General features: G+C 42.4%; 2 protein-coding genes across 2 annotated transcripts in view; one reads left to right on the forward strand and one right to left on the reverse strand.

Annotated features, from left to right (window-relative positions):
* Window positions 1-7,291: 7,291 nt before the first annotated feature.
* ERCC8 (ERCC excision repair 8, CSA ubiquitin ligase complex subunit) lies at window positions 7,292-8,586 on the reverse strand. Its single transcript, XM_018567028.1, has one exon. It carries the CDS (start codon window positions 8,490-8,492, stop codon window positions 7,293-7,295), a length of 1,200 nt encoding a protein of 399 aa, XP_018422530.1. The 5' UTR covers window positions 8,493-8,586; the 3' UTR covers window position 7,292.
* Window positions 8,587-22,271: 13,685 nt separating this feature from the next.
* The window catches only part of FBXW7 (F-box and WD repeat domain containing 7), a 175,584-nt gene continuing 170,713 nt past the window's right edge, over window positions 22,272-27,142 (forward strand). Inside the window, exon 1 of the mRNA XM_018567032.1 lies at window positions 22,272-22,457. The gene's annotated coding sequence lies outside the window, so the exon portion shown is untranslated. The remainder of the gene's footprint in view (window positions 22,458-27,142) is intronic.

Raw genomic sequence — 27,142 nt, forward strand, 5'->3', positions numbered from 1 at the left:
ATATTCTATTCCATGTTCTATAATGGCATTGTATTACTAGAAAACTACAAGTCGGCAGTTCAGCTGGGACTTGTAGTTCCCTGTATGATAGAAGGCGGTACTAGTAATACAATGCCATTATAGAAGCGTAGAATAGAATATAGTTGAACTTGAAAATTACTGTACTATAATGCCATTGTATTACTAGTATTTTCATGAGGAAGGTAATTAAAACAGCCTTCTATCATACAGGGACTACACTACAAATCCCATCATGCACTCACTGTCCCTGTACAACTCTCACATATCACCCAGGGAACTACTGCAGGGGGCTTGCATGCTGGAACTTGTAGTTCCCTGGGAGATTTATATGTGGCGGTGTACAAGGACAATGAGGGCATGATGGGACTTGTAGTTGAACTATAAGTCCCAGCATGCCTTTATTGTTATACCCCCAGGGTCGCATGTGCGACCAGGCATTGGCGTTCTGCTACTTGGGGGGCCTGGAAAGGAAGAAGAGGGCCCAGCCCAGTAACCGCCGAGGCTCTGACATTGCCTCCTGGGACTACAGCTCCCAGCAGGCCAATGCTCCGCAGTGGGGGCGGGGGCTTCATGGTTCCTTGCATCGGGGCCCTGAGGTTTTTAATTACGCCTCTGAAAAAGATTATAAAATATACACATTAATCAATATTGTTTCCCATAGGAAGCCTGTGTGAACTCTACCAAACAAAAGTGTAATAAGATGTCGTTTTCCGGCAGCATCTGCTGTATGGAGGGCTGATTGGATGATTTGATAATGATGATGAGCTCATTCTCTCTAGTACACTACTAGCATTCTGAGCTGCTTGCACTTACAACCACAGAGCTGCTTCATCCAGTTGCCACGATACCTAAATATGAATCTGCAGTCTATAAATAGAATGTGGCAAATCACATGATGCTGGGTTGGTGTCTAGAAAGCAAAATGTAGATTGTTCTGCTTAGAATGTTCAGTTGCTGGTGCTCACGGCTCTTGGCTTTACAAGAGCCACTAACAATGTAATGGTTTTTGCATAGCTGGAGTCTCTTAACCTTAATCATAAGGCATAGGCCACCTTCAGTAAAAAAATGCACATCAAATGAAACAAAAAAGTGAATTTATTATTTTTTTTTGCATTGGAGTCTGAAAAGCACTGCAACCGCCATCAATGGATCACAGGCATAATGCTGACAGTCCTGCAGACTCTTTCTCCCAGGTTTGTACTGAGGTATTGACCTCCTCAGGTTGGGAGTGAACAGTAAAGGTCACTTTAAGTAGAACTATCAGGTTGCCAGAGGAGCAAGCAGGTAAGCATTTGCTCTAACCTCTTATGCAAAGGCTTTTAAGAGAATGGGCAAAGTACACCATTAGGGACAATATTGATCAGTATCAAATAATGCAAAGCCTTAGATGTATTGTTCCTTTGTTAGTTGTTTCCCTTGTATGCTGTCATGCACAAACCAATATTTACCTTAACTTTTTTTTTTCTGGTGCCTATCCATGGTACCACAGGGATCCTGCCCTTTTTTTTTTTTTTTTTCTTACAGCAATGAGAATGTGTAGGTTGTGAGAATTGTATAGCATTTTACTGGTCCTGTTGGATGAGGAGGAGTAGTGCATACTGCTAGGGTAAGCAACTACCATATTTGCACTTCCATGAATAGGCACCAGTAAAGTAATAAAACTATTATTTTGTTGCATCACCATTGGAAAGACTTGCCCTCATATTCTGGCATGACATAACGGAACAGGGGCAAAGACAGCACTAAAAAAATCAAACAGAGGCTCTAACTCTTCCACGCTCAATCCATCCGCAAGAACATAATTTGGATGGAGTTAAAACTTAGTTCTGCTATTCATATATACAAGGATGACCAGTCGGTGACAGCTATGAAGCAAATGGTGTTGTTAGGTGTCTTTTCATCAGAATAAACTTTAAAAATAAGAAACATTTCTCTCTAGGAACTCCACTCATTCAACAGTTTTTGCATGAGAGTATAGTTGTGAAAATGGTATCAATCATAAAATGGCACACATACAATGGAAAATAAAGAAATAAAAGTCTTCAGAGTTCAGCAATGAATCTTTTTCAGAATAATGCACATTCCCAATTGTCACAGAGAGAAAATATGGCTAACTTAGCTTACAAAATAATTAAAAGTTATTAAAATTTCTTTTTTGGTAGATGTTCTTCCCCATTGAATCAATGAAAATACACAAATACACCTTGCAGTGTACTTTGCTAGCATGTTATAATGAGCACTGACATGTGTCTTCATTGATGCCAGTTGAAGCACATACGCATTAAAACACCTAACTGCGAATACATCTCTAGTGAATGGAAATAAAAATTGCTGATCTCTAAAATTAGCAAAATAACATAACAAAAATTCTGTATGTATGTTTAAATGAATCGAGCCTCTTCACAGCTTAACCCATTTGTTTTAGATGGTTATTTCATACATATGGATTTATATATAAAAAATTTACAATTAGGCAAACAAATAAAAGGCAGTTATTTACAAATAACAGTATGCAGAAGTTATAAAATTGATTATCTCGAAGGATTTGAGCCGCTTTGACAAGGGCCAAATTGTGATGGCTAGGCTACTGGCAACTCCAAAACGGCAGCTCTTGAGCGATGTTCCCGTCTGCAGTGGTCCGGACCTACCAAAAGTGGTCCAAGGAAAGAAAACTGGTGAACCGGCAACAGGCCATGGACAGCAAAGACTGGCACACGTAGTCCTTTCCAAGAGCTACTGTAGCTCATATTGCTGAAAAGGTTGATGCTGGTTCCGACAGAAAGGTGTCTCAACACACAATGCATCACAGTTTGTTGCATCTGGAGCTGCGTAGCCCCGCAATGGTGAAAGTGCCCATGCTGACCCATGTCCACAGCTAAAAGCGCCACACTTTCCTTTACATTATGTGGATGGCCAGGTGCATGTGTTGCTTATAGGATGAACTATGGTAAGAAGAAAGTTACTTTGACACGAACCATCTAACTAAACAGTGTTGCTGACCAGGTAACACACCTTCATGGAAACAATATTCCCTGATGGTAGCAGGATAATGCAACTTGCCAGATTGCAAAAATGGTTCAAGGAACACGAGTCTGAGGTGTTGCCTTGGCCTCCAAATTCTCCAGATCTCAATCCAATCGAACATCTTTGAGATATGCTGAAAAACAAGTCGAATCCACGGAGGCCCCACCTTGCAACTTACAGGACTTAAAAGTTCTGCTACTGATGGCTTGGTGAGGAATAGCAAAGCATACCTTCAGGAGGTCTAGTGTCCATGTCTCAAAAGGTCTGTATTGGCAGCAAAAGGGACCTACGCAATATTAGGTGACTGGTCGTTATGTTATGTGTTCGATATGTATATGTGTATATATATATATTTTTTTTTTTCTCAAATAATTGTTTATTGAGTTTTAAACAGAGTAAGTATACATACAGGCATTACAATCTCAACTGATGCCTGCGGCAAACAGGTCCTCCATATGCAAGAAAACAATTGGTACATGAAAAGTATAACAATAATGAAGAGGCACAAGATGGTCTATGTATGGAGATTTCAAGAGAGGGCTCGTCAGCAGTTATCTGGGCATAGCCATGCTTCTACTTAGGAATACCCTTAGGAGGTCCCGGCAGGCAGGACGTACATCTCCGCCTACAGGAATACCCCATCAAGCTTGGTGGAGCATGGCCAAAATGTGTTGTTTAGGTGTCTAGTGCAAGAGCAATGATACAGACCAATGGTCTAGAGTATCAGGATAGTGACACTTGTGACAACAAGACATACATCACATGGGGAGACAATAGGAAACATAAAGGAATAGGGGTAAAGGAGGAAAAGAAGAGTAGAGGAGAATAAAAGAGAAGGTCTGGACCGTACTCAGAGGTTGAGGGTGCACCCCTCAGGAAGGTTGCCTGAAAACATCAAATCTGACACAGGCGTCTGGGGATAGACGAGTCAAAATATTTATCAATCCACGGGGACCAGATTGCCTCAAATTTATTCATAGTATTCTCAAGTTGGGCCGTGCGTTTTTCTTGGGCCATGATCCAATGAATATGTGTTATTACGTGTGAGATGTTAATAGACTTCGTGAGACAGTTTAGTGCTATCTCTCTCTTAGCGGAAGAAAGGATATAAGGGAGAGTCTAAAGGCCTTGTTGGAGAGACCGTCCGGTTTACAATTGAGTAGGGCGAAGACTGGATCTTTAGTCAACGATTCTGAGACCAATGAACTCATGAGGGCGAAAACTTCATCCCAGAAGCGTGAGACCAGCGGGCATCGCCACCAGATGTGAATATATGTACCTGGGTCCGGGCATCCTCGGAAGCAATTTGGTGAGCATTGAGCGTTATATTTATGGTGGGCACTAAGTACCACCGCATGAGGACCTTATAGTTTATCTCCCGCATACTTGCACAGCGGGAGCTGGATTTGGTGTTTCTCCAGGATTGTTCATCCATAACTACACCCAGGTCAGTATGCCATTTGGACACATAGGATGGGGGATATATATAGATATATATTTTTTTAGATTTCCCCTCCACACAACAATGAATTTTAATTTTTTTCTTTGAAATTAGTTCTTCACATAGGAAGGTCTGGAGCAGGGTACCATACTCTACCAAGTCTCCAGAAAACCAAAGAGGTGAATTCTCTTCCATTGTCCACTCAAAGGTTAAGGTGTAAGTCCACTTTTGCAGCCAAATCGGGAAAACGCCTATTTTTTCTATATGCTTCCCATTTACAAAGCATAATTAAAAAAAATAAAAATATTTAGGAAACAGTTGCTTACCATTTAACTTGCTCTTTTCTGAAAACTCCAAAACTGAAATGTTTCCATTGTCTATAATTTCAATGAGGGTGCTGTGGAGTTAACACTTACCATAATTAACCCTGTCTGTACTATGCTGGCAGATCTCATTAGCAGTTGTAAACTAGATTTGGGCATTGTTTTTTAATAAAGAGTTAAAGATCAAGAATCTTTGCTTCTTGTATTATATGTTAATGAGAGGAAACTTGCTCTGCCCCCCTCCTTTTGGTCTTGGGGACAGACTAGCTTTGAAATTGTTCAGTTTGCAGTGTATCCAAAGGCCTGCTCTAAGGAACATCTAAAAGGTAAGAAATGTTTTAAAAACTAGATTTAGATATAATGTGTGAATAGGAAGACAAACACATAGTAAGGGTTTTCTCAAATTGAACTGCAAAGTGGAAATATAAACAAACCTGTCATCTTACCACATAGCACAGAAAACAAAATAATCTGTTTTGGGCAGCCCATGACCTGCAGTATGATGCAGTGCAAACTGACTCTCTATATGGTTTATGATAGTAGCTCTTTAGGCTTTCATTGTGCCAGCAAAACAAACATCTTCCTAAGGCTGCGGGCTTAACTAAAAAAAATAGACCCAATTCCTCCATCAACACTTAACAGCGAGTCGATCGAGGAATCCCACTGTTTGTATTCTATTCCCAACCAGAGCGGGCAGCTCATTGGGTGCTGGCTCTAATTGAATAAAGATTTTCCGACCAGCTGATCGAAGGAATGCCGATTGAAAGGGTGCCGACAACAAAACACACACTGTGCGAATTTTGGCCGATTCTTCAAAAACCAAGCGAAATTTGAACAGTGTATGGGCACCTTTAGATTGAGCTTGGATTAGCATTCTGCTAAATGCAGTTCATAATGACAACATGTTATCAATATGTGTAGGGCTGCAACAACTAATCGACATAATCGATTATTGAAAAAGTTGTCAACTTTCAATAATCGATTAATCGGCTTCTGATCAGTTGGCCCTGTTCACGGCTCCACACACGCTGCGCGCCGCACCTCCTCCCCAACTCACGCTCACCACTGCCAGACCCGCCCGCCCGCATCCACGCCGCACCTCCTTCCCGCCTCACACTCACCACCCGCCCACATCCACCATGGGCACAGGGATGCGGGGAGATGTAGTAAGGAGGAGGAGGTGTGGGGGGATGACAGCCGCCGATAGACAGACCCGATCTTAGAAGCAAGTTGCTGGAAGACTCAGGTAAGCCTGCACTTTCCCACACATGGTGCTCTATAATGTATTGCTGGGATAGTGGGATTTGTATTCCTCTATAGCTGATGGTACATTGTGCTTTATATTATACAATGGAATACAAATCCCACTATCCCAGCAATACATTATACACTGTATGTATAATGTATTGCTGGGATAGTGGGATTTGTATTCCTCTATAGCTGATGGTACATTGTGCTTTATATTATACAATGGAATACAAATCCCACTATCCCAGCAATACATTATACACTGTATGTATAATGTATTGCTGGGATAGTGGGATTTGTATTCCTCTATAGCTGATGGTACATTGTGCTTTATATTATACAATGGAATACAAATCCCACTATCCCAGCAATACATTATACACTGTATGTATAATGTATTGCTGGGATTTGTAGTCCTCTATAGCCGGTGCCATACTGCATGGATTCCTGTATAATTTTAAACTTTCCATTTCACTATATTGCACACCACACTTTTTTTTCTTTTTTACTTCCACCGCTCCAAGCTTGCTCCTGTGATGGACTGCAATCTCAATACAAACTAGTAGTCCCATCACTGGAGCCATTTTTTAAAATGTATTTGATTGTTTATCCGATTAATGGAACTTAATAATCGGGTAACTAATCGATCTTGAAAATAATCGTTAGCTGCAGCTCTAAATATGTGCTCCCTCCCGTTATTACTGTACTCATGGAATGTGTGACTAGGACACCTATACAAAAAATGGTGAGTAAAAGAGCCAACAATGATGCATCCTTAGCTATTTGTAACAGACATACAATCTTTTTTGGCTGAACATACATGCTTATGCAATGAGAAAATCCTCCTGATGCCTGCATCATCTTGGGGGAACAACTACAATTGTCCAGAAAAATCCCCATTATAGTCATTTAAATCTTCTCCCAAGATCAGGTTTTGAAAAGGTGATTATAGATTGTGCGTAAGGATACAACGGTTTGTGGACCTGACTCCAATTTTCTGTGTTCTATGGATGACAGCGGCAGTGCTAAACTGAATTCTGAGGTTTTCGCGGCAATCACCACTCAATTGAACATTCCAACTAGCCTGACTGAGTGTAAAAACAGCAGACACCACTTCTATTATCTGTACAAAGTGACATTAAAACCAAATTATTTCATACATACACACACTCATAATACTATGCCACTTTGAATAACGGAATATATGAGTGACAATATAAATGAAATCATTTAGGTCAATTATCCTCATCACTGCTACTCCATGCATCTTGAAAGGCAGGGTGAATATGGGCTTGGGACCTAGATTTGTCACTGTCTTCATCAGGAACGGGCTCCCTCATTGCAGGTACCCAAGCCAGAACATCGCAGTCTTTGCCTCCACTATACAGATCCTGATATTGAGGATGAAAGGCACAGCAGTCCACATCATTATAATGTCCTTTCAGGACACTTATTTTTTCACCCGTATGTATGGTGTACACTGCTATTCTGCTATCAACTGGCACAAACACAAATTCTGGATTACAGCCGGCTGAAACTGTAAACTTCACACATTTACGGCTATTATTTGAAACTTTGCCATAATTAACCAGAGTATTTTCCCCTGTAGCACTGTTCCATAATCTCATCCTGTCATCAGTGCCCAGAGTCAAAAGATGGAGTCCATCGCTGGTAAAGCATAACCCGTTCACTCTTCCATTATGCGCAGTGTTAGCAGCTTCTGAAGACGATTTTGATTTCTCACCATTGTGTTGATCCAGTGTTAAAAGGCACCCAATAGCTTTGCGAACATCCCACAGTTTTACTCTGCTATCAGCACTCGCAGTGGCTAAAATAAAGTCATATCGTGGAGACCAGCAGACTGACAACACTTCTGCTCTGTGACCTTGCAATATGTGTGAAGAGGAGCCAGATTTTAAGTCACATAACTGAACTTTTGGATTTTTTGTACCAACTGCTATTAAGCTATGTTTGGTTGCTAATGGAGACATGTGGTGGCTGTAAACATTACCATCAAACTGAAATAATTCAGCTAGCTGTAGTGAATTTGTGTCCCAAATCTTCAGAGTCTTATCAAATGAGCTTGATGTAAATATACCAGTGTCGTGAGGGTACCATTGAACGGTTTCAACACTAAATTTGTGTACATCAGGGTGGCCTTTACCAACCTTACACAAGGCTTTGCATGTATAGGAAGGCTTTTTAGTCAAATTTTTAAGGTCATAAAGAACAATAATGCCATCTGATCCACCAGATAGCATATATCTTCCATCCACAGGTTCAATATCAAGCGTGTTGATCCCATTTTCATGCATTCGTTCAACATCCCTGTCCTTGTTTAACTCCAAACTTAGTACTCTTCGTGTGGCTTCAGCTCGTGTCAGGCGAACAGGGCTATCTAAACCACAGAGCCGGGACCACAGAAAGCCAAGCATTCTTCAAGATTGAGGAAAACACATGTATTTGCTGTAAAACCCAAGAGCACAATAAAAAGGTATGGTTTAGAGTTCTGTTTTGAAAGAAATTACTTAATTAGTTCCGTTCTGAACAATCCCTGCAATAAAATACAAACAAAGATTATGACAATATATTCAATACTGCAGTTATCTAAAGTGGACTTTGTGCCTTATTTCCGTTGCAATGTGCCTGACCTCCCTCACAACACAATGCTATTTTCCTTTAAAGGAAAACTATGGGGTCAGTGTTTTTCCCCATAGTTCTCCTTAGGGTAACGGGAGGACACAAACTAGCGTCCTCCTGTTACCCTAAGCTCAGTATACCGCGAGCTACAGCTCGCGGTATACTGAGACGCCGCAGCTGGAGCGGATCCCGACATCGAGATCCGCCCAGCTGTGTGAGTGACAGCTGGCTCTGCCTATCTAGAGGCAGATCCAGCTGTACCCGCCCCCTCCCCCGTCCGTTCCGGCAGTCAGTGCTGGCAGATCGGAGCGGGGAGAGGGGAATCAAGCCCCTTCCCCTGTCACGGCAGAGAGCCGTGACAGGATCGAGAGATGAGGGAACCCGGTATGTGTTTGCTCACCTCCCGATCTACTGAGCCGACCTGTGACAGTCTCATTGTCACAGGTCGGCTAGAACTATGAGGCGAGTGGAAATCACTCATCTCATAGTTCTCCTTTAAGTTAACATAGTTACTGGTATTCTGGTCATATAATATGCGATTTCAGCAACTGCCCTCATCCCCAGTCCTGTGCTGCAGCTCCCTGATGACCTATTCCATCAGTTCTCTTAGGTAAGCTTCAGTCAGCCACCTATTATTTAAGAGTTTTAGGAGGTCTCACTTTTACAGGCAGCAATACAGGTGAAACTCAAATAATTAGAATATCGTGCAAAGTTCATTTATTTCACTAATGCAACTTAAAAGGTGAAACTAATATATGAGATAGACTCATTACATGCAAAGCAAGATAGTTCAAGCCGTGATTTGTCATAATTGTGATGATTATGGCTTACAGCTCATGAAAACCCCAAATCCACAATCTCAGAAAATGAGAATATTACATGCAATCAATAAAACAAGGATTGTACATAGAACAATATCGGACCTCTGAAAAGTATAAACATGCATATGTACTCAGTACTTGGTTTGGGCCCCTTTTGCAGCAATTACTGGCTCAATGCGGCGTGGCATGGGAGCTATCAGCCTGTGGCACTGCTGAGGTGTTATGGAAGACCAGGATGCTTCAATAGCGGCCTTTGGCGCTTCTGCATTGTTCGGTCTCATGTTCTGCTTCTACTTTCACTGTCTAGTCACAGGTTGGGAAGGGTCCAGGGAGACTTGGGCTTATAGGAAGGGGGTTGAATGATTCTGGCCATCAGACTGAGGACACTTACCATCATAAAAAAGTACTGTAGGTGGAATTTCTGGATTTAAGGTGAATATTGCAGCAAAAGCTGGTTAAGTTAAAGAACTATGAGGTGAGTGAAAAATCACTCATCCTCATAGTTTGATCAGACGTGTGACAATTAAACTGTCCCAGGTCGGCTCAATAGCTCGGGAAGTGAGCGAATACATAGTGTCGCTCGCTCACTTCTCGATTATCTCCCCACAGGGATTCCCCCCTCCCCGCTCTGATCCTCCAGCGCTGACTGGAGGAAACCATGGTGGAGGGGGCGGGTATAGCCCACACTGCTAGGCAGAACCAGCTGTCACTCACGCAGCCTTTGGGGCTCTCGACAGCACTGTCGGAATCTGTCCCGGCTGCGGCGGTCTGAGTATACTGCGAGCTGTAGCTCGTGATACACTGAGCTTTGATTCACGGGAGGACGCTAGTATATGTCCTCCCGTGACCCTTAAGAGAACTATGGGGAAACACTTATCCCATAGTTCTCTTTTAATGTATATTTCATTGGGCCATTTATTTTTATCTTATTTGTGTCTGGAGTTATGCTTTAACAATATCCTGTACAGAGAGAACCTCAATGCGGCTACTGCTGTCATCTCTTTCTGATATTTGCTGGTGCTTGGCTGTCCTGTCAATCCATTGGCTTTAATACTTTCACAAACACTGATCTGGAAGAAGAAAGCAGATTAAGTAGGCTTTACACAAATGAATTTCAGCCAGTACTTGATGAACCGGCCAAAATTTGCTGTGTGGGTCCCGCTGTTGGCATCCCTTGATCAAGTGACTGAAGGAGCAGGTCGAAAAATTCTCACCCGAACCGTGTTTGCAGCTGGCAGCAACTGTCAGAATACAATAGAAACAGCGATCAAAGCTCATGTTGTAGGAATCTATTCTATTTTTCTCATTCAGTCTGCAGGTTGAACAAAACAACAGAACCGTCTATACCCAGCTTTAGAGATTTTACTTCACACTCTAATCTCCATTCTTCGCATAAAGAGCCATGGCCGCCCCTATATTCTAATCTGACTCCATACCGTGGAGTCTTCCCATCCCTACACTCCAACACAGGATACTACAGCGTGTAGGCAGCTGCCCAACACAGGACTGTTCTATCAGTACACAACACACAAGAGACTGATTTAATAAACTAGAACAAAAAGAGCCGTGCAGCCCAGAAGACACTCCCTACTGAATCAGTCCATAAATCCGAGACCAAATGGCCGTTATTATATCACACTACCTCCAGCAACCACACTCTTACCTAACACCGCAGCCATCGCCGCCAAACTTCCCGTCTCTGTTCCGTCTCCCACTGATGACCTCACTTCAACTGCGACGACGGCAGATGGACTCCCCCCTGCATTATTCATAGACTTTTCTTACCATAGGTTGTGTGTGTACATGCATGCAGCAAACTTCATATATGTTTACCACATTGTAGTTCTTTTTCTTGGGTTTATATATGTGTGTGTTCTATATAATATGGGCTGGGCAAATCCCAGGAGCCAGGAAGCCAAAGCTCCTTTAAAAATTACAACTGTTAATGAACTTTTGATGTTTTCTCCAGTTGTCAATGGAACTGGCTTATAAGAAAAACCCTACTTGCTCTTGAATTCCATAATAATTTTCCCACCCCTGATAGATATATAGATATATATAGTACTGTGCAAAAATGCTGTAAAGTAAGAATGCTTTCAGAAATAAGTGTTAAAAATAAACTATTATAATTTAACAAAATGTAAAGTTAATGAACAGAAGAGAAATCCAAATCAAATCAATAATTGGTGTGACCACCCTTTGCCTTCAAAACAGCATCAATTCTTCTAGGTACACTTGCACACAGTTTTGAAGGAACTCGGCAGGTAGGTTGTTCCAAACATCTTGGAAAACTAACCACAGATCTTCTGTGACTATAATCTGCCTCTAATCCTTCTGTCTCTTCATGGAATCCCAGACAGATTCCATGATGTTGATATCAGGACACTGTGGGGGGCCAAACCATCACTTCCAGGACTCCTTGTTCTTCTTTACACTGAAGATAGTTCTCAATGACATTGGGTGTATGTTTGGGGTCATTGTGCTGCTGTAGAATATATTTGGGGCCAATCACACACCTCCCTGATGGTATGGCATGATGGATAAGTATCTGCTTGTATTCCTCAGCATTGAAGACACCATTGATCGTGACCAAATCTTCAACTCCATTGGCAGAAATGCAGCACCGGACTTGCAAGGAACCTCCACCATGCTTCACTGTTGCTTGCAATCGCTCATTATTGTATCGCTCTCCAGCCCTTTGGGGAACAAACTGCCTCCTGCTACAGCCAAATATTTCACATTTTGACTCATCAGTCCAAAGCACCTGCTGCCATTTTTTTCAGACTGACTGATTAGAACAATAGATCTGTGGCTAAAACAACAAGCTCTAATAGAATTTCTAGCGAAAGAGGGCTACTCACCTAAGGAAATTCATAATCAGCTAAAGAATGTATTGGGACGTTGTAGTGGAATTTTGGTTTCTCCTTTTTGAAACTACTTCACCCAACACTGCACATCGCTAATGTCCACTACAGCGTCCCCATAAACATTTTTTAGCCGATTATGGATTTCCTTAGGTGCTTGACCCTCTTTTGCCAGAAATTCTATTACAGGTCATTGTTTTAGCCGCAGATCCATGGTTCTAATGACTCAATCTGAAAAAGAAAAGCATACATTAGTGGGGTAAGGACACCTATATAACATGGTACATTCACAGTCACTCTAATAATAATAATGACAGGAATTGAGTCATTCCTTTTTGATTGGCCTCCGTATATGCTTTCAGTAGTCTTTTATATACTTTAATTACTATATGTAGTTAATTTTCTCGTGTGCGGAGCCTCACTACTTCTTAGCCAACATACACTGTGGCCTAGGTTGACAGGGCTATCAGGGGCATCACACAACCACCAATGTGTCATATTACTGACTGTCAAACATTTCTATGTAGAACAGGTTCCAGGGCCCTCCTACCTTCTGTTGCAAGATGGGTCTGTATTGCTGCCCCTGCACAGTTAGTAGATGTTTGTTGTTGGGCTACTTTTCTGTATACTTTGTTTTTTTGCTCTCTGGCTCCATACATGTACGGTCACACTGCTAGCAGAAGAGGGTTCCAGTCTGCCCTACTTAAGCTGTGAGTTCTAGGTATGGTGACGCAGATTGGGCAGACTGTTTTTCCAGCTCCTCCACATCCATCCTCAGTGCCTCTTGTACTGCTCTATCTGTACTTGTTAGTGTGATACCGAGACTAACCATTGACTGGGTTGCAGGTGAGAATCGTAAAGGGCCAGATAATATAGCCCCAGCCCTGCTCGTGTGTGTACATGCCCTCTGTTGTATGCAGTTTCTTTTCTGGCCCAGAATGTATAAATGTATTTCACCCAAGGAGCCGAATCATATGTGTTTTTAAACACAACCTGCCTGATTTTAATAATCAAGGTGCAGTAAGTCATAGCAGCTGATTAGCAATTATTATTTGTTATGATTGCTGTACTTTGATAAAGGTGAAATGTAATAGTGCCGTTTTATTGTATATATCTTGGCCTCTTCAGTTAAAGTAAACTGCTGTGTAACAATGTTGCCTTTGTGATTTGCAATAATAGTAGTTGAGTTGAATGTGGGTGTTGCCATTGTGAGGGGATAGGTTGCCAAGATTGAATATTATATTTGGATGCTCTCGGGGAGAAACAAAACTTTAAACGTGTAGCATTTATTGTGATGTGTTAGGGGATGAAGGGATGCTCTATTATTATTATTATTAGAGTGCCCATATGGGTTAAGGTTCCTCATTTTTCACATGTCCCAAAGCCTGTAATTGTGTTAAAAGCTAAGGTTGAGGGGACGCTTTCCTAAAGCAGAATCACTGTGAGGGAAGCTTCAAATGGAAGCTGCCATTCCCTGATTTCTAGACAGTGAAGTCACTGGCCATAGGGGGGAATAGATGTGCATGGAGGTAGTATGAACCTTTTATTTGGGGAATGGCACCTTCCATCTGATTCTCACACAGCTATTTTGCTTTAAAACAATTTCTCTTAAAGCTGATCTCCAGGAAAACAGTTTAAGATGAAAACACAGATGAGCTATGTCAGCCCCGGTTCACACCTAGGCGTATTGCATATGCTCGTCTGTCGTGCGGGTTTTTTACCGCAATTCGTGGGAAAAAAATCGCGCGACAAACGCGCGTTTCCGAGGGCTACTTGGCTGTATACCAATGGAAACGCGCAACAAAAACGGCCCAAAGTAGTACATGTACCTTTTCAGGCGTGGGCCGTTTTGTAGCGTGTTAGGGACGGGCTGAAATACGCCAAGGTGTGAACCAGACCCATTGAATACAATGTGATTTAGATGTTTGAGCGTTATGTAGAGCGTTCGTCGAGCATAGAACGCGCTACAAAACGTTCAGGTGTGAACGAGGGCTTAAAGAAAAGTAAATCCCAAACTTTTTTTTGGGGTCACAGGAGTGCATTTACTAATGTACTCCTGTGATCCAAAGTCAGCAGATAATGGGCTTATGCCAGCTATCGGCTGACAGTGCAGACCCGTGCTGCAGTCGAGAAGAATTCCAACAATATTCTCAGGATCCACCCCAGCTATCTGACGGCTGGCTTTGCCTCTTTGAATGGTGCTCAGAGCCAGACACACCAGCCCCCTCCCCTGTCTGTAGCTCCATCCAGCGGCGGAAGAATCCCTGTAGGGGGGCAGAGACTGACAGTTGGCACAAAGACAAAGAGCTGACTGATCAGTTGTCATGTGATCGGTCATCTCTTGGTCTTTGAGCCAGTGTGGGACAGCTGCATTATTACGCGCCAGCTCTAAGTATGGGGTACAGTATGTTCTTTACTCTCCACAAACGTCTCCTTTTAAATGGAAGCTGCTATACCTGGCAGGTAATTTGTTTTGCAGCTGCATTATCACACGCCAGCTCCAGGTATGGGGTACAGTATGTTTTACTTTCCCCATACTTCTCCTTCAAAGGAGACCTGCTATACCTGGCAGATAATTTGTATTGCTCTACAGTCTTTCCTGATATTTACAAAGCCTTGCCAGATTGCACAGCCGACCTGCAGACCTGAATTTTCTCTGTTGAGGTTAAGCAATACAACTAGGTCACCTTTCCGCTCCAATCCTGGGATTGGATGGTGAAGAAGTAGCAGACTGATGAGCTTCTCTTTTTCTTACTGACAATCTACTCTCTTTCTTCATGTTCCTTGTTGAGGCATGAGCACTGCAGCACAACTTATTGGATTTTTGTGCTGCTTCTCCCTTTCCCACTCTGAGCACGGCTGTACAGGTGATTACAAGTGGCTTATAACCGTTCAAATTCAAGTACGGAAGTGGTTGCTATTAGGGTTAAAGTTATTAGGGTTTTAGCTCTCTTCCCCCCTTCCTTATCTATCCTAGCTCCCCATCCAAAAATGCTTCTGAAGCAGTTTTAACTCCTCTGCTGAGTCAGTTGTTGCATGTATATCACCATTGCTTCTTCTGAGGATGGAGATAAGTGGTCCTGTGTGGCAGTCTCTGCCCACTGCCGACAGGTTTCCTCGACGTGACGTCATCACACTGCTGCAGTCTTCAGGAACTGAGAGGACTCGGCTGCTAGGTAGCCAATGGGAAGTACCTATGTAATCTAATCAGCAATATGCTCATTCAAAGAAGGAACCTCCCACTTTGCATTGAGGAAGCGAGAAGACGCTGGATCTGATGTGTCGCCTGACTCCAGATTTAGGCAAGTAAAGCTTTTTATTTAGGTTTTTTCTTTTGCAATAGCAGTTAGGTAAAAGGGGTATCCCTGGCTGGAGCACAGCTTTAATTATTTTTTTAATGCACACCTGTGTCCATGAATTAGTGTTTTTTTCTACCTGCCTGATGTTCAGGTTTAGGCATACTTTTATAGCAAGAAGTGCAAACAACTTTTTTTTGTATTTAATGTAATTTTTTTGTATTTATTTAAGTGTATGGCCAGCTTTAAGGTGGCCATACACTTTACAACCATCGCAAGACTTTAGTCTTGCGATGATTGTAAAGTAATTTAAAAAAACGTACAATCTGCCCATCCTGGACAGGCAGATCGTACTTGCGATCATCGCAAAGCCTGCCCCGCTGAGGGGCGGGCTTCCGATGACCGCAATGCTGAACGGGCAGTGTGCGTCTGCGCACACCGGCCCGTTCGGCATTTGTCTCTCGAGCATGCCACAAACCAGCCGAAAATCGTAAGATTTTCGGCTGGTTTTTGAACATGCTCCTTAGACAAAAGACGTGCGACCGTACAGTAAAAACGGTTGCACACCTTCCATACACTGCACGATTCTTGTACGATCGCGGGATTTCACGCGATTCTCGTACGAGAATCGTGCAGTGTATGGGCATCTTTTAGATGTAACATTTTAAAAATACCCTTCATTGTTGATGTACACTATATTGCCAAAAGTATTGGGACACCCCTCCAATATAGTGTATGTCATGATGAGAATATCTTTCTTGGGAGCAGTATCATCTCCTTTGCCATATGTGACAAAATAACCTCTAATGCTGTGAACACCGAAATAGCGCATATCATTTTTATTCTGTACCTGGTACTGTAATAATAATTATTCTCAGTTTGCCAATGATTTGATCTCTTCATTTGGGCTAGAATGCCACTACTTTACCGTGACTTTGGATTAGAATCGCTATGATTTGTGCTACATATTTGTCAGCACTGATGCAGTAATAGCTTGGATCATGCGTCATAAACTAACATCTGCTTAGAATGAGAGAATACGGTTTTGTTAAAGTGTATGTATAGCTAAAACGTTTTTAGACTTATACTATAACGTGACCTTAAGTTTTTTTTTTTTTTTTTTTTTTTTTTTTTTTTTTTAGATTTCTTTAAATTGAAAATACCATTGTCAGTACTAACAGAATAGTTTTGGAAAGGTACATACCACAAATTTGTTTCATGTGATGAAGATGGGGGAGATTTCTTTACGCTGTCTATCACTGTGACAAAATGACTAAAAATGGAGGGGGACTGGGGGGACTGGGAGAGGAAGACATAGTTAAAAACCCAATTGATTTGTGGTCCTTTGCTTTCTTTTTCTCCATTTCAGTCATTTCCCATAACTTGGTCTTTCTGATCCTCCCTCATTTGGACAGGAAGTGGGGAGAACTGTCCCCAATGGAGTTGCAGGCAGGAAGGAAATCTCCCAGAGGTTCTAACCAGTAACAAAGCTATCTTAAACTGAATAGAAAAATGTTTGTGGAGTTTGCTTACACCGTGGACACCTAGGTTTTGCAGAACCCTATGCGGTTTAGGGAAAATGCAACATCAGCATCTTTTGCATTCACACCTAGGCATTAGCGTATTCGCGCATATGAGCGCACGTTTAATCTAGCCTGTTTAGTGTGTTTTTGCTTTTTTTTTTTTTGCACGTTAGATGAAGTCACATGAAGAATTGCGTTTTTGAGAGTAGATTGAAATATAAAGCAGTGAATAGACGAAACTTGTGCATTAACACAGAAGCATGCAAAATGCTTGTGTCGCGAGTTCCCATTGAAGTCTATGGTGCCAATTGTGCTGTAAACGGCCCAAAAAAAAGCTAAACAGTTTTGCAGCATTCCGCCTTTTACAGCTTTGTTTAGAGTTTTGACGTGCTTATCTTTGAGCGTCAAAACGCCTAGGAGTGAACAAGGACTAACAAACTCCATACAGAGCAGGGTAGAAGGTGAAGATGAGTTGATTTTCTGATTTATTCATTTGTTTGTATAATCTGAGCTGAAGCAATTCAACTAACAGGTTTTCTTTAATTGAAACTATTAGGAATAGGCTGATAAACATGCAGGAGTGACCTAAAGGGCCGACTGTTATGCCAGCTACACTAGGCAGCATTTTATGAAACTGCACAGTGTATTTTAATTTAACTTCTAATCTGCTTTTTTTCTATTTTACTCAAAAGGTGAACTTGACCTCTAAAGCCCAAGTCCAAGATTGAGATCCTCCCCTCCTTCTCAGACCCTCAACTGTCATTGAAAAAAAAAAGCATACTTTTTGCAAAGGATTTTTTTAGTCAGGACATCACAGGTCCTCTTGACTTGCTCCTTTCTCTAGCAATGGGCGTATCCTAAACCCAAAATGGTATAAATTCAGGGTTTGAAAAATTTTAGGGTGTCTCACCAGTCAGTCAAAAATGTCACCAGTCCAAACTATAGCCTTGCAATTTATGTTGCAAAAAGAGGGTTTTTTGGAGATTTGGGGGTTTTTTAGGCACTCGAGACAATAGTTTAAAAAAAACGTGTTGAAAAAACTCTCAAAATTTCTTCAAATATATTTAAAAAAACTGCGAGATTATACCTCTCTTTGAGACTTTGTATACAATATGATATGCAGCAACGCACTAGTGACTGTTAATGGTTGACATGGCCATTTGACTCGACAAAGAGACTATAAACCATTGTTAGGATAGCAACCTTGAACCAACTGTATCTAACAATCACCTTTTTCCAAGGGCCATACCAAATACAATTAGAGGTAATGGATGGTCGCATACACCCAATAATATCCTTTGTTCCATCTTGATTCGATGTCAAATACTATGATTAAACTTCTCGGCTGTCTAGTCAACTAGGATATGCCAACCAGAATGTAGGGGGTGCGACCTACAATTAAAAATCTGTTTGCATGAATTTAATAATATATTTATGTGACTACAATTAGTCATAATTCAGGATTCTGGTGGAGCTTGTTGGTGTTCTCCTTGAATCGGCTTTCTCTCTTTTTTATAAATATGAACTCGTCTTTTTAATCATGTATTGAATAAACGTTCTAATTTTTATATTAAACTATTGTCTCGAGTGCCTAAAAAACCCCAATCTCCAAAATACCCTCTTTTTGCAATATAAAACCAGGGGTGTGGCACTCTCCTTTTAAACACCGTTTCTACCCATTCTCCCTTTTCCCCATTTAAGTAACCTTGCAATTTATGTTAACATTTTTTTGGGGGGACATAAAGCTTTCTTTTGGAGGTTTTCTTAAAATCACCACTAGGGGGTTTATTTTTTACTATATAATGAAAAAAGTACCGTCAATTTTGGAAAAAACAGTTTCCCTACGATATATTATAAAACATCTCTTCTTACCCATATTTTTGGTAAAACATAAAAGTCAGGGTCACGACAGGTAAATAGACACCAAACATATCAAGCCTTAAAATAGTGCTTGCCCGCAAAATTGCAAAATACGACCACACTGAAAACTGGCCCTAGGCGACGCTTAAAACGCTTACTGATTGTCTGGGAGGCCGGCTCCATGCTCTCTCGTCATGAGGTGACAAGGGAGCATGAAGCCGGGCGCTGCGTCAATACACGGTGCCCGGCTTCCTGACGAATCAGAAAGCCGGGCAGCGAGTCATTACACTATGCCTGTTCACATTGAGCGATTTTATCGCGCGGTAATTCCCGCGATATCGCGGCTATTTACCGCGCGATATCGCTCTCCAATGCAAGGCAAAGGGTCCTGCTGTCGCGGGTCGTGCGTCGCTACAGCAGGACCCTTTTTGGAGCCGATTTTGCCGCAATTCCATTCTTTGCAATGCAAGCATTTGCGCGATATCGCGCAAAGTGCAAATCGCACGACAAACGCGAGATTTGCAAATCGTGCAGTGTGAATGGGGCCTTCCTGATTGGCCGGGAAGCTGGCTTCCTGCTCCCTTGTCACAAGTGATGAGGAAGCATGGAGCCAGCTTCCCGGACAATCAGGAAGCCGGGCAGCGTGTAATAACTGGCTAGGCATCGGAGCATTTGGGCGAGTATGAGTACTCGCCCAAATACTTGGTATCGGTACCAATACTAGTATCGGTATCGGTGCATCCCTAGTGTTTTTGCATGCATTGTGTCCATTCACTGCAATGTATTTCAATGAAATAAAACATTTGCAAAATGGGCTAAACACACTAGATGAAACTCTAGAAAAAACATGCGCAAAAAAAGCTAACGCCTTGGTGTAAATGAAACCTAATATTAACGCACTAAGCTTCTATTCACTAATACATAAAAAAAATGAAGACTGGTAACTATGAGTTCTGATTCAGCTGGTGTGTTTCCATGTTGCAGTGCTATGGATACTATTTGTGGCTTGTGGCAGGAAGTCAATTGCTGTATGCTTATAAGCATGGTTTGTCATAGTGTTTGTAAGTTCGAATCATTAGATTCGGATTGTTTTAAGGTCATAGGCTTTGTCTTTAAGAATAAGTGTGCTGCTCCTTGGTAATGTTGTGGCACGATGAATGGTATCCATTGGGTTAATGGGTGGCAGTGGTAGATAATTGGTTTGTTGTTTTTATTTGCTGTGACAATGTTCACTTCAGAGTTGGTATTAATGCACACCCTCAAAACACAGAATCACACACCCTCTGAAAACACCAGCTGAACTCAACCACATCACCATCTGTTGCTCTTCTTGTTCTGACTTACTTGTAAGCATAGCAGAAAAGTATGCATTGTGAAAATGGAATAACTTTTTTTTTTCTCATTTACTCTGACTCAGTAATAATCTGTGGACACATTTGAATGAAGTGAATAAAATCAGTAAAAGCGTCATGCTGGAATGGAAGTTCCAGTGTAGCGACTTTCACATTGATTAGAAAAGGTCTTTTGATTCCTCTTCATGGTAGAGACTTTTTGTCCCATTTGCAGAGTTGTAGAAAATTGTCTTACTGTATGACTTTCATTCCCATCTAACATGCCTCATCTTCGTCTTAATGCCACTTAAGGAATAATCATACAAATCTAATTGTCAATCAATTGGCAGGTATTGACAAAGGAGGAAGCTCGATGGTACATCATCTGTGTGATTACTAGTGTCTATGACTGGTGTTACACCGAGTCATGTTTTTCATACAAATTCACCCACATAACCCTCATTTGAACAGTTCAGTTGTGGAATGTTGTGTTCAATTGCTTTATCTTCAAGTGATAAAGTCAAAATGTTTATAAGCTATTTCAGATGCTGATTAAGGGCCTGTTCACATCGCTGCGTCATGTTAATCGCACAGTTCTGTGTGAATAACGCATGCTATTGTGCACTGCACCAACTGTACATTACAGTGTGGCAGGTGCCTGCATTGTTCATTTGAATGGCACCCCAACGCACCTCCTGGCTGCAATGCGCTGCCACAACAATATGCCACTGTCAGAAGGAAGAGAGGAGAGCAGGGGAGTGGCTTGCCCTATGCCTGTGCATTTGTGGAGACACGCGACTTACTAGCACCCACAACGGTGGTTCCGTAGGACCCTGCAAGAGAAAGGATCCACCTAAAAAGGGATATCAGGGCCAGTGCTCAGGGGACCAGATGATTCTGCAGGAAACAAAAAACTTTTAAAGACGAACTCTAGGCATTTAAGTCAGTGGACGTGATGACATCACGTATTTTTAGACCGCCGGAGCCCAGGGAAGAAGAGGCTGCAGGAACCGGTCTAACAGCCAAGCAAGATAAGGCATCGGGTGAGTATATCTTTCTGATTTTAGATGCTAGACCAACACGAGACGTTAACTCTTGCAGTATGGGGATAGCTCCACTGCATGGGTTTATTTTTTACATGCCTGTAGTTCTTCAAACATCAAGAAGCAGCTTCCATTGTAAGTGATTTAATCAACATTTGAAATAGATTAAAAACCTTTTGACTTTAATATCACTTTAAACATTTTCAGGGGTTTGTAAAAATGAAGTGCTCTGCTGGTGCTTGGAGATGGAGAACTACACACAGCACAATGGGTCATATAGATGAAAAACAACTATAGTGCACAAGCGTAATGAAATTGTGGAAGAAATTCAGTGTTTGCAAAACCTACGACCAAGTCAGTTGTTATAGGTGCTTCTAATTGCCGATCATTTACTGGTATCTTCACATATTTTCCCAGCCCTGGGCTGGGGATGTCCTGGTGACTGGGATCTGTCCAGTCTCGCCCCATTACATACAGACCTCTGTTTTTCTATGCATATATATCCCATTGATTTGTGTGTCAATAAAAAGAACTGATACATTTGTGCTGTTTGGCTTTTTAAAATTTTGCTGAGGTAAACATAGTACTTCTGGTAACGTTTCATCTCAACATTCAATATCCTTTCTCAACAGGTTACCATCTTCCAGCTCATACCGGGTAAATGATCCAAGGCTCATGATAGACCTGACTTAGGTTTCCTACCTTCTACACCTGAGGAAAGCCTGAGGGATACATGACTAAATGGAAGCACACGGTGTATTTGAAGACTTTCTGTAATACTTTATTTATCCTAAAGCAAGCTTAAGAAGTTGGTGGATTTCTCCTCTGTGCATTTCAATCTTTAACCGATGAACTGTAAACTGAAGTTTAAAGAAAAGTAAAAGCTGAATACCATCCTCATCATGGATTTTCTACTTCCATCCTGACGTCAGGAGCCCTGGAAGCTGCTTACCTTCAACTGCCAAAAACAGTTTCTGAGAGTCACAGTCAGTCTGCCTTCACGGGGTTGTCGACTGGAGCAGGTTGGTTTGTCAGTGATTTGTTTTTTTTTTTTCATCTTGTATATTGGAAATTATAACATTATGAGTGAGTTACAAAATATAATCAATTGTTTTACAGACACAACTATCAAAAGTTTATGATAAAGCAGAACTCCAGCCAAAATTAAAAATATAAAAATGAATTGCCCATTGAATGATAAAATACATTTTGTATATTATTTACCGTCAAAACAAAAATTTCCACTGCAGTGCTTTTCTTTTTTTGTGCTGCTAGATGCCTCATTCTATTGGGCAGCATCATTCAGCCCACTTCCTCTGAGCTGGGGTCATCCTGGATCCGTCCCCAGCCTGTGTATGGATGCCACTGTGTCACTGTGATTTCTCCTATCAGAATGCTTCTTGTCAGCACTTGAACTTATTAGCTTCGTGTGATGCTTCTATTAAACACATTAGCTCTGCTGTGTAGAAATGGCTGATACCAGGTCAAATTCAGCTACTTGCACCACTTCCATATATAAAATATATGTGTGATGCCTCCGCTAGGTGATGTTGCAGTGCGTACACTGCACTTCATAGTCCCACAGTCTGTAATGATCATAATGCTTGCAAATGGCGAGTTCTCATTGGTCAACATAGTCACATGACCATACTGACAAGTCCTTCTGAGCTGGGGTCCAGAAGTAAGATAAGTCATGTGACCATGCTTATCAGTGAGTGTTGTGAGCATTATGATCTTTACAGGGCTCTGAAGTATAGTGTTTGGACTGCTACACCAGCTTGAAGGGGTATCACACAGGTTAGTGCAGCATGGAGCAAGGGAGGTGCTGTGAGTAAGTTAATTTTTTCAAATTTTGTGAAAAGGTGAACTTAGCCTTTAATTACATTTATTACTTAAAACTAGAGGTGCAACAAAATGGAAATTTCAAAACCGAAATAACAAAAATTGTCAGACCGAAAATGTTTTTTATTTTAATTTTTTGCACATTTTTTTAATGTTTTATTTGTTTTTATAAACTTTTTAATTTTTGTATTTTTTAATTATTTTTTACTTTACTTTTAGTTGCTTCTGGGGGAAATATTAGGGGTCTAAACCAGACCCCTGATATTTCCCTTTTAAGATAGAAAAAGAGATTGTGTCCTCAAAGTCCTCAATCTCTTTTTCTGTATCCCCTGTTCTCAATTAACAGGAATCCTCTGAGTGTTCCTGTTCATTCATAACTTGAGAACATTGTGTGTTTACTATACCTACAACTATGAATGAACAGGAGGTGATGTACATCACTTCCCATTCATTCATAATTGAAGATATAGTAAACATACCATGTCCTCAATTATCTATAAAACACTCATCGATCACTGATCGCTGAGTGTTTGTACCTTGCTCTCCTCTCTGATACGCTGTCACAGGAGGCTGAGCGGGTGGTGCAGGGAGGAGAGCTCAGCCTCCTGTGACAGCACTGGCTGTCTTCGCCCGCACACCGCTCTGCCGGACTGTGATAGGAGGCTGAGTGGTGTGGGAGGAGAGATGCCGCTCACAGCGCTTGGCCGCCTTTGACACTTTCCTCCCCGCTGGGACACAGAGCAGCGCCCTGTAGGGAGGAAAGAGAGCACGGGTGTATCGGCAGGAAAATGGCACTTTCAGCATTTAGCCAAAAGTGCCATTTTCGGCCGATATGTTTCGGCGGCCGATATAACGGTGCATCCCTACTTAAAACAATTTTAGGTTTTGTGCAATTTAATTTTTTTCATCTTATTGCTCTCATGTGTGTATGCTTAATAAGCTGTGAGTAGGACATTTTCTTCTACCCATGTACTGAAGATCTTAAAGTAACATTAAAGTAGTTTTTTGTCTGAACAAGTAAAATATACACGTATTGCAGAAAGTAGTATAGGGAGACATAACATACAACTACACTCTTTACATTCTTGGAATATTCCCAGAGCCGTGACTACCGCATAGGGTCTGTACCTTCAGGCCCCGACACGCAATAGGACAAGTGACTGCAATAACAATAGCAAGATTGTACAGTGGAGTATGTCCCTTGGCAGTGTCAGGTATATAAAGTAAAGGTGAGTTTGTGTGTCCAGCAATAGTGCCGGACCAATTCTTGGTATCTTTGCAATTATCATGAGAAAAGATATGCGAGAGGAAGAGAGAACAGACAAAGAAAGGCAAAGTCATATAAGTGCAGGATTCCCTTACGGGAACAAGTTTGAGGTTGTAGAGGGGGACAGAGGAAAGAGAAAGGTACCCAGACCGCTTCCCCACCCCCCCAGGAGAGAAATCCCCTAGGTCTGCTACAGGGAGCCGGTAAGATATCGTTCACTACATCCCTGAGGAGTATTTGCTTGCGCGTCTCCAGACAGGAGAGCTGCATAGCGGTCGGAGTGCTGGAAGTAGATCCAAGCCCCCCAGGTGGACAAAAACTGCTTCTCCGTGTTCCTGAGGGTGGCCGTCAAGTCTTCCATGGCATATACCCCCCCGCACTTTGGACAACCATAATGCGATCGATAGGGGGTGGGGTTGTTTCCACAACAGAGGGATGGATGCCCTGGCTGCGTCTAACAGGTGGCGTGTGAGCGAGCGCCTGTAAGTGGTTAACACACTTGTGGGCCTCCCAGGTGACCATAGGTGAGGGGGAAGAGGGAACGTTACTAGTAAAGAAGGAGGAAAGTTCCGCCTCCAGTTCTGTCGTGACTTGGATATCCTGCAACAACGATTCGTTTAGACGCCACATATAGCATGGAGAGACAGGTGCTGTCAAGGATAGAGACGTGTATGGGGGCATGGTCAGATAAAAGAATACTGTCAATTGTAGCCGAGCACACGTGGGGTAGTACCTTATGTTCGACAAAAAAGTAATCTATCCTGGAATAGGTTTGGTGGACTTGCGAGAAAAAGGTGTAATCCCTGTCCCCTGGGTGCATAAACCTCCAGGTGTCCGTCAGGTGTAGGAGATGGAGTTCGGACTTCAATTTCTTCAAATATGAATAGGCCAGATGGGAAGTGCCCCTAGAGACATCCACCAGCGGGTCCATTGCAAAATTGAAGTCCCCTCCGAGTACCAGAGTGCTGTCCGAGAATTCCAAGAGGACCTGGACCAGCGTGCTGATGAACCCCTATTGATCTGCGTTTGGGAAGTACACATTCGCTAGGGTCACTGACACGCCAACTATTGCTCCCTTCAGGAGCAGGAACCTCCCATTAGGGTCCACGTACTGATCGGTATAAGCCCATGAGACGGTCCTAGCAATAAGAGTAGATACACGCTTGGTCTTTGAGACTGGAGAGGGGCAGTGATATACAGAGTGATAATCCCTATTGCCCAACCTGGGGATCTGATCTTTTTTGAAATGTGTTTCCTGAACGAACACAATTTGGGACATAGTCTTCCTTAGGTCTGCCAGTTAACCCCTTTGCATTCAGGGACGTGAAAACTGTGTCCGCCATTATAGCAGGGGGAGGCACGGGGAGCAGCCCAGGTGGGAAGATAGGGAGAGGGGGGGAAAAAGCCGCAAGAAAGAATTAGACCGTAGCAAGGTAAAAGTGGAGTGAAGAGCAGGCAAGAGAAGAATAGCAGGTATGGTAGCAATGCACCAGTTGGTGATTGCAACCCGACCGGACTACCGGTACGGGCAAGGTCAACAAATGTATCTACCCGTTGCACAATGCACGGGGTAGCCCTATGTGGGGGTAGGTCAGAAAACCGTGTGAGTACTAAGGATGACAATCCAAATAACAGTGCAAACAAAACAACTTTGATAAGGAAGGAGATGCATGACCCCCCCCCCCTCATAGTGTGGTGTGGCACCGCCACGTGCTGTCCCCGTCTGCACTGCCTGCAACTGTAATGGCTGATAGCCCCGATCTCATGGGAGATTCAGCCTGCGGCATCCTGGGGGTCTGGATCGAAGACAGCTCACGATCCGCCCGCTAGGTGTCAGGAGCTGATGTAGCCTGTTTTGTCTGCCGAGCGGGGTCAGGGGCTGAGGCGGCCTGTTCGTTGGCCGTTTGTGCGGCGTGTTACTTACGGCTGTGTAACGGCCGGGTGCCATCTTGGACGGGAGATCCTGCAGGCTCGTTGGCTGTCTGTGGCCGAAATAACGTCGGATACCACTGGATGTGGACGGAGGTGGTGAGCTCCGGGGCCGGTGAATGTGGGACATGCGGGGAGAGGGTTAAAGTCCGCTGATTACGTTTGGAGACGAGAGGAGACCGCGCAGAGCTCCAGGAAAGCACGTTCTCACACAGCCATGTTCAGGCCACGCCCCTTGTGCATCCCTAGTTTTGATTAAAACATTTTTTTTTGTGTTGGGACAAGTAGATTGTCATGAGGGACAAGTAGATCCGGCCCCCGCTTTAGTCCTTGGACAAGTAGTTTTTTCTAAAATTTCTATTATATTCTGTTACTGTGCACTGAATTCCATTTTAGTGTATTTTATCCTAAAAATACTGGTTTGATAGATATTTGCGCAAATACTATGCGACATAACAAATTGCAACTAGCATTTTTTTTTCTACAGGGCCTCTGCTTTCAGAAAATATATAATTGTTTGGGGGTTGTAAGCCGTTTTCTAGCCCAAAATTCAGATTTTATCATGTGGGGGCAAATATTAAGAAATTGCTCCGGACAGCAAGTGGTTAATGAAGATCTAAACCAACCACTGAAATCCATGATATTCTTTTAACATGCTAACTTTTGAAA

This window comes from Nanorana parkeri, unplaced genomic scaffold (assembly GCF_000935625.1).
Source record: "Nanorana parkeri isolate BGI_ZX_2015 unplaced genomic scaffold, ASM93562v1 scaffold1001, whole genome shotgun sequence".
In the NCBI taxonomy this organism is placed as follows: domain Eukaryota; kingdom Metazoa; phylum Chordata; class Amphibia; order Anura; family Dicroglossidae; genus Nanorana; species Nanorana parkeri.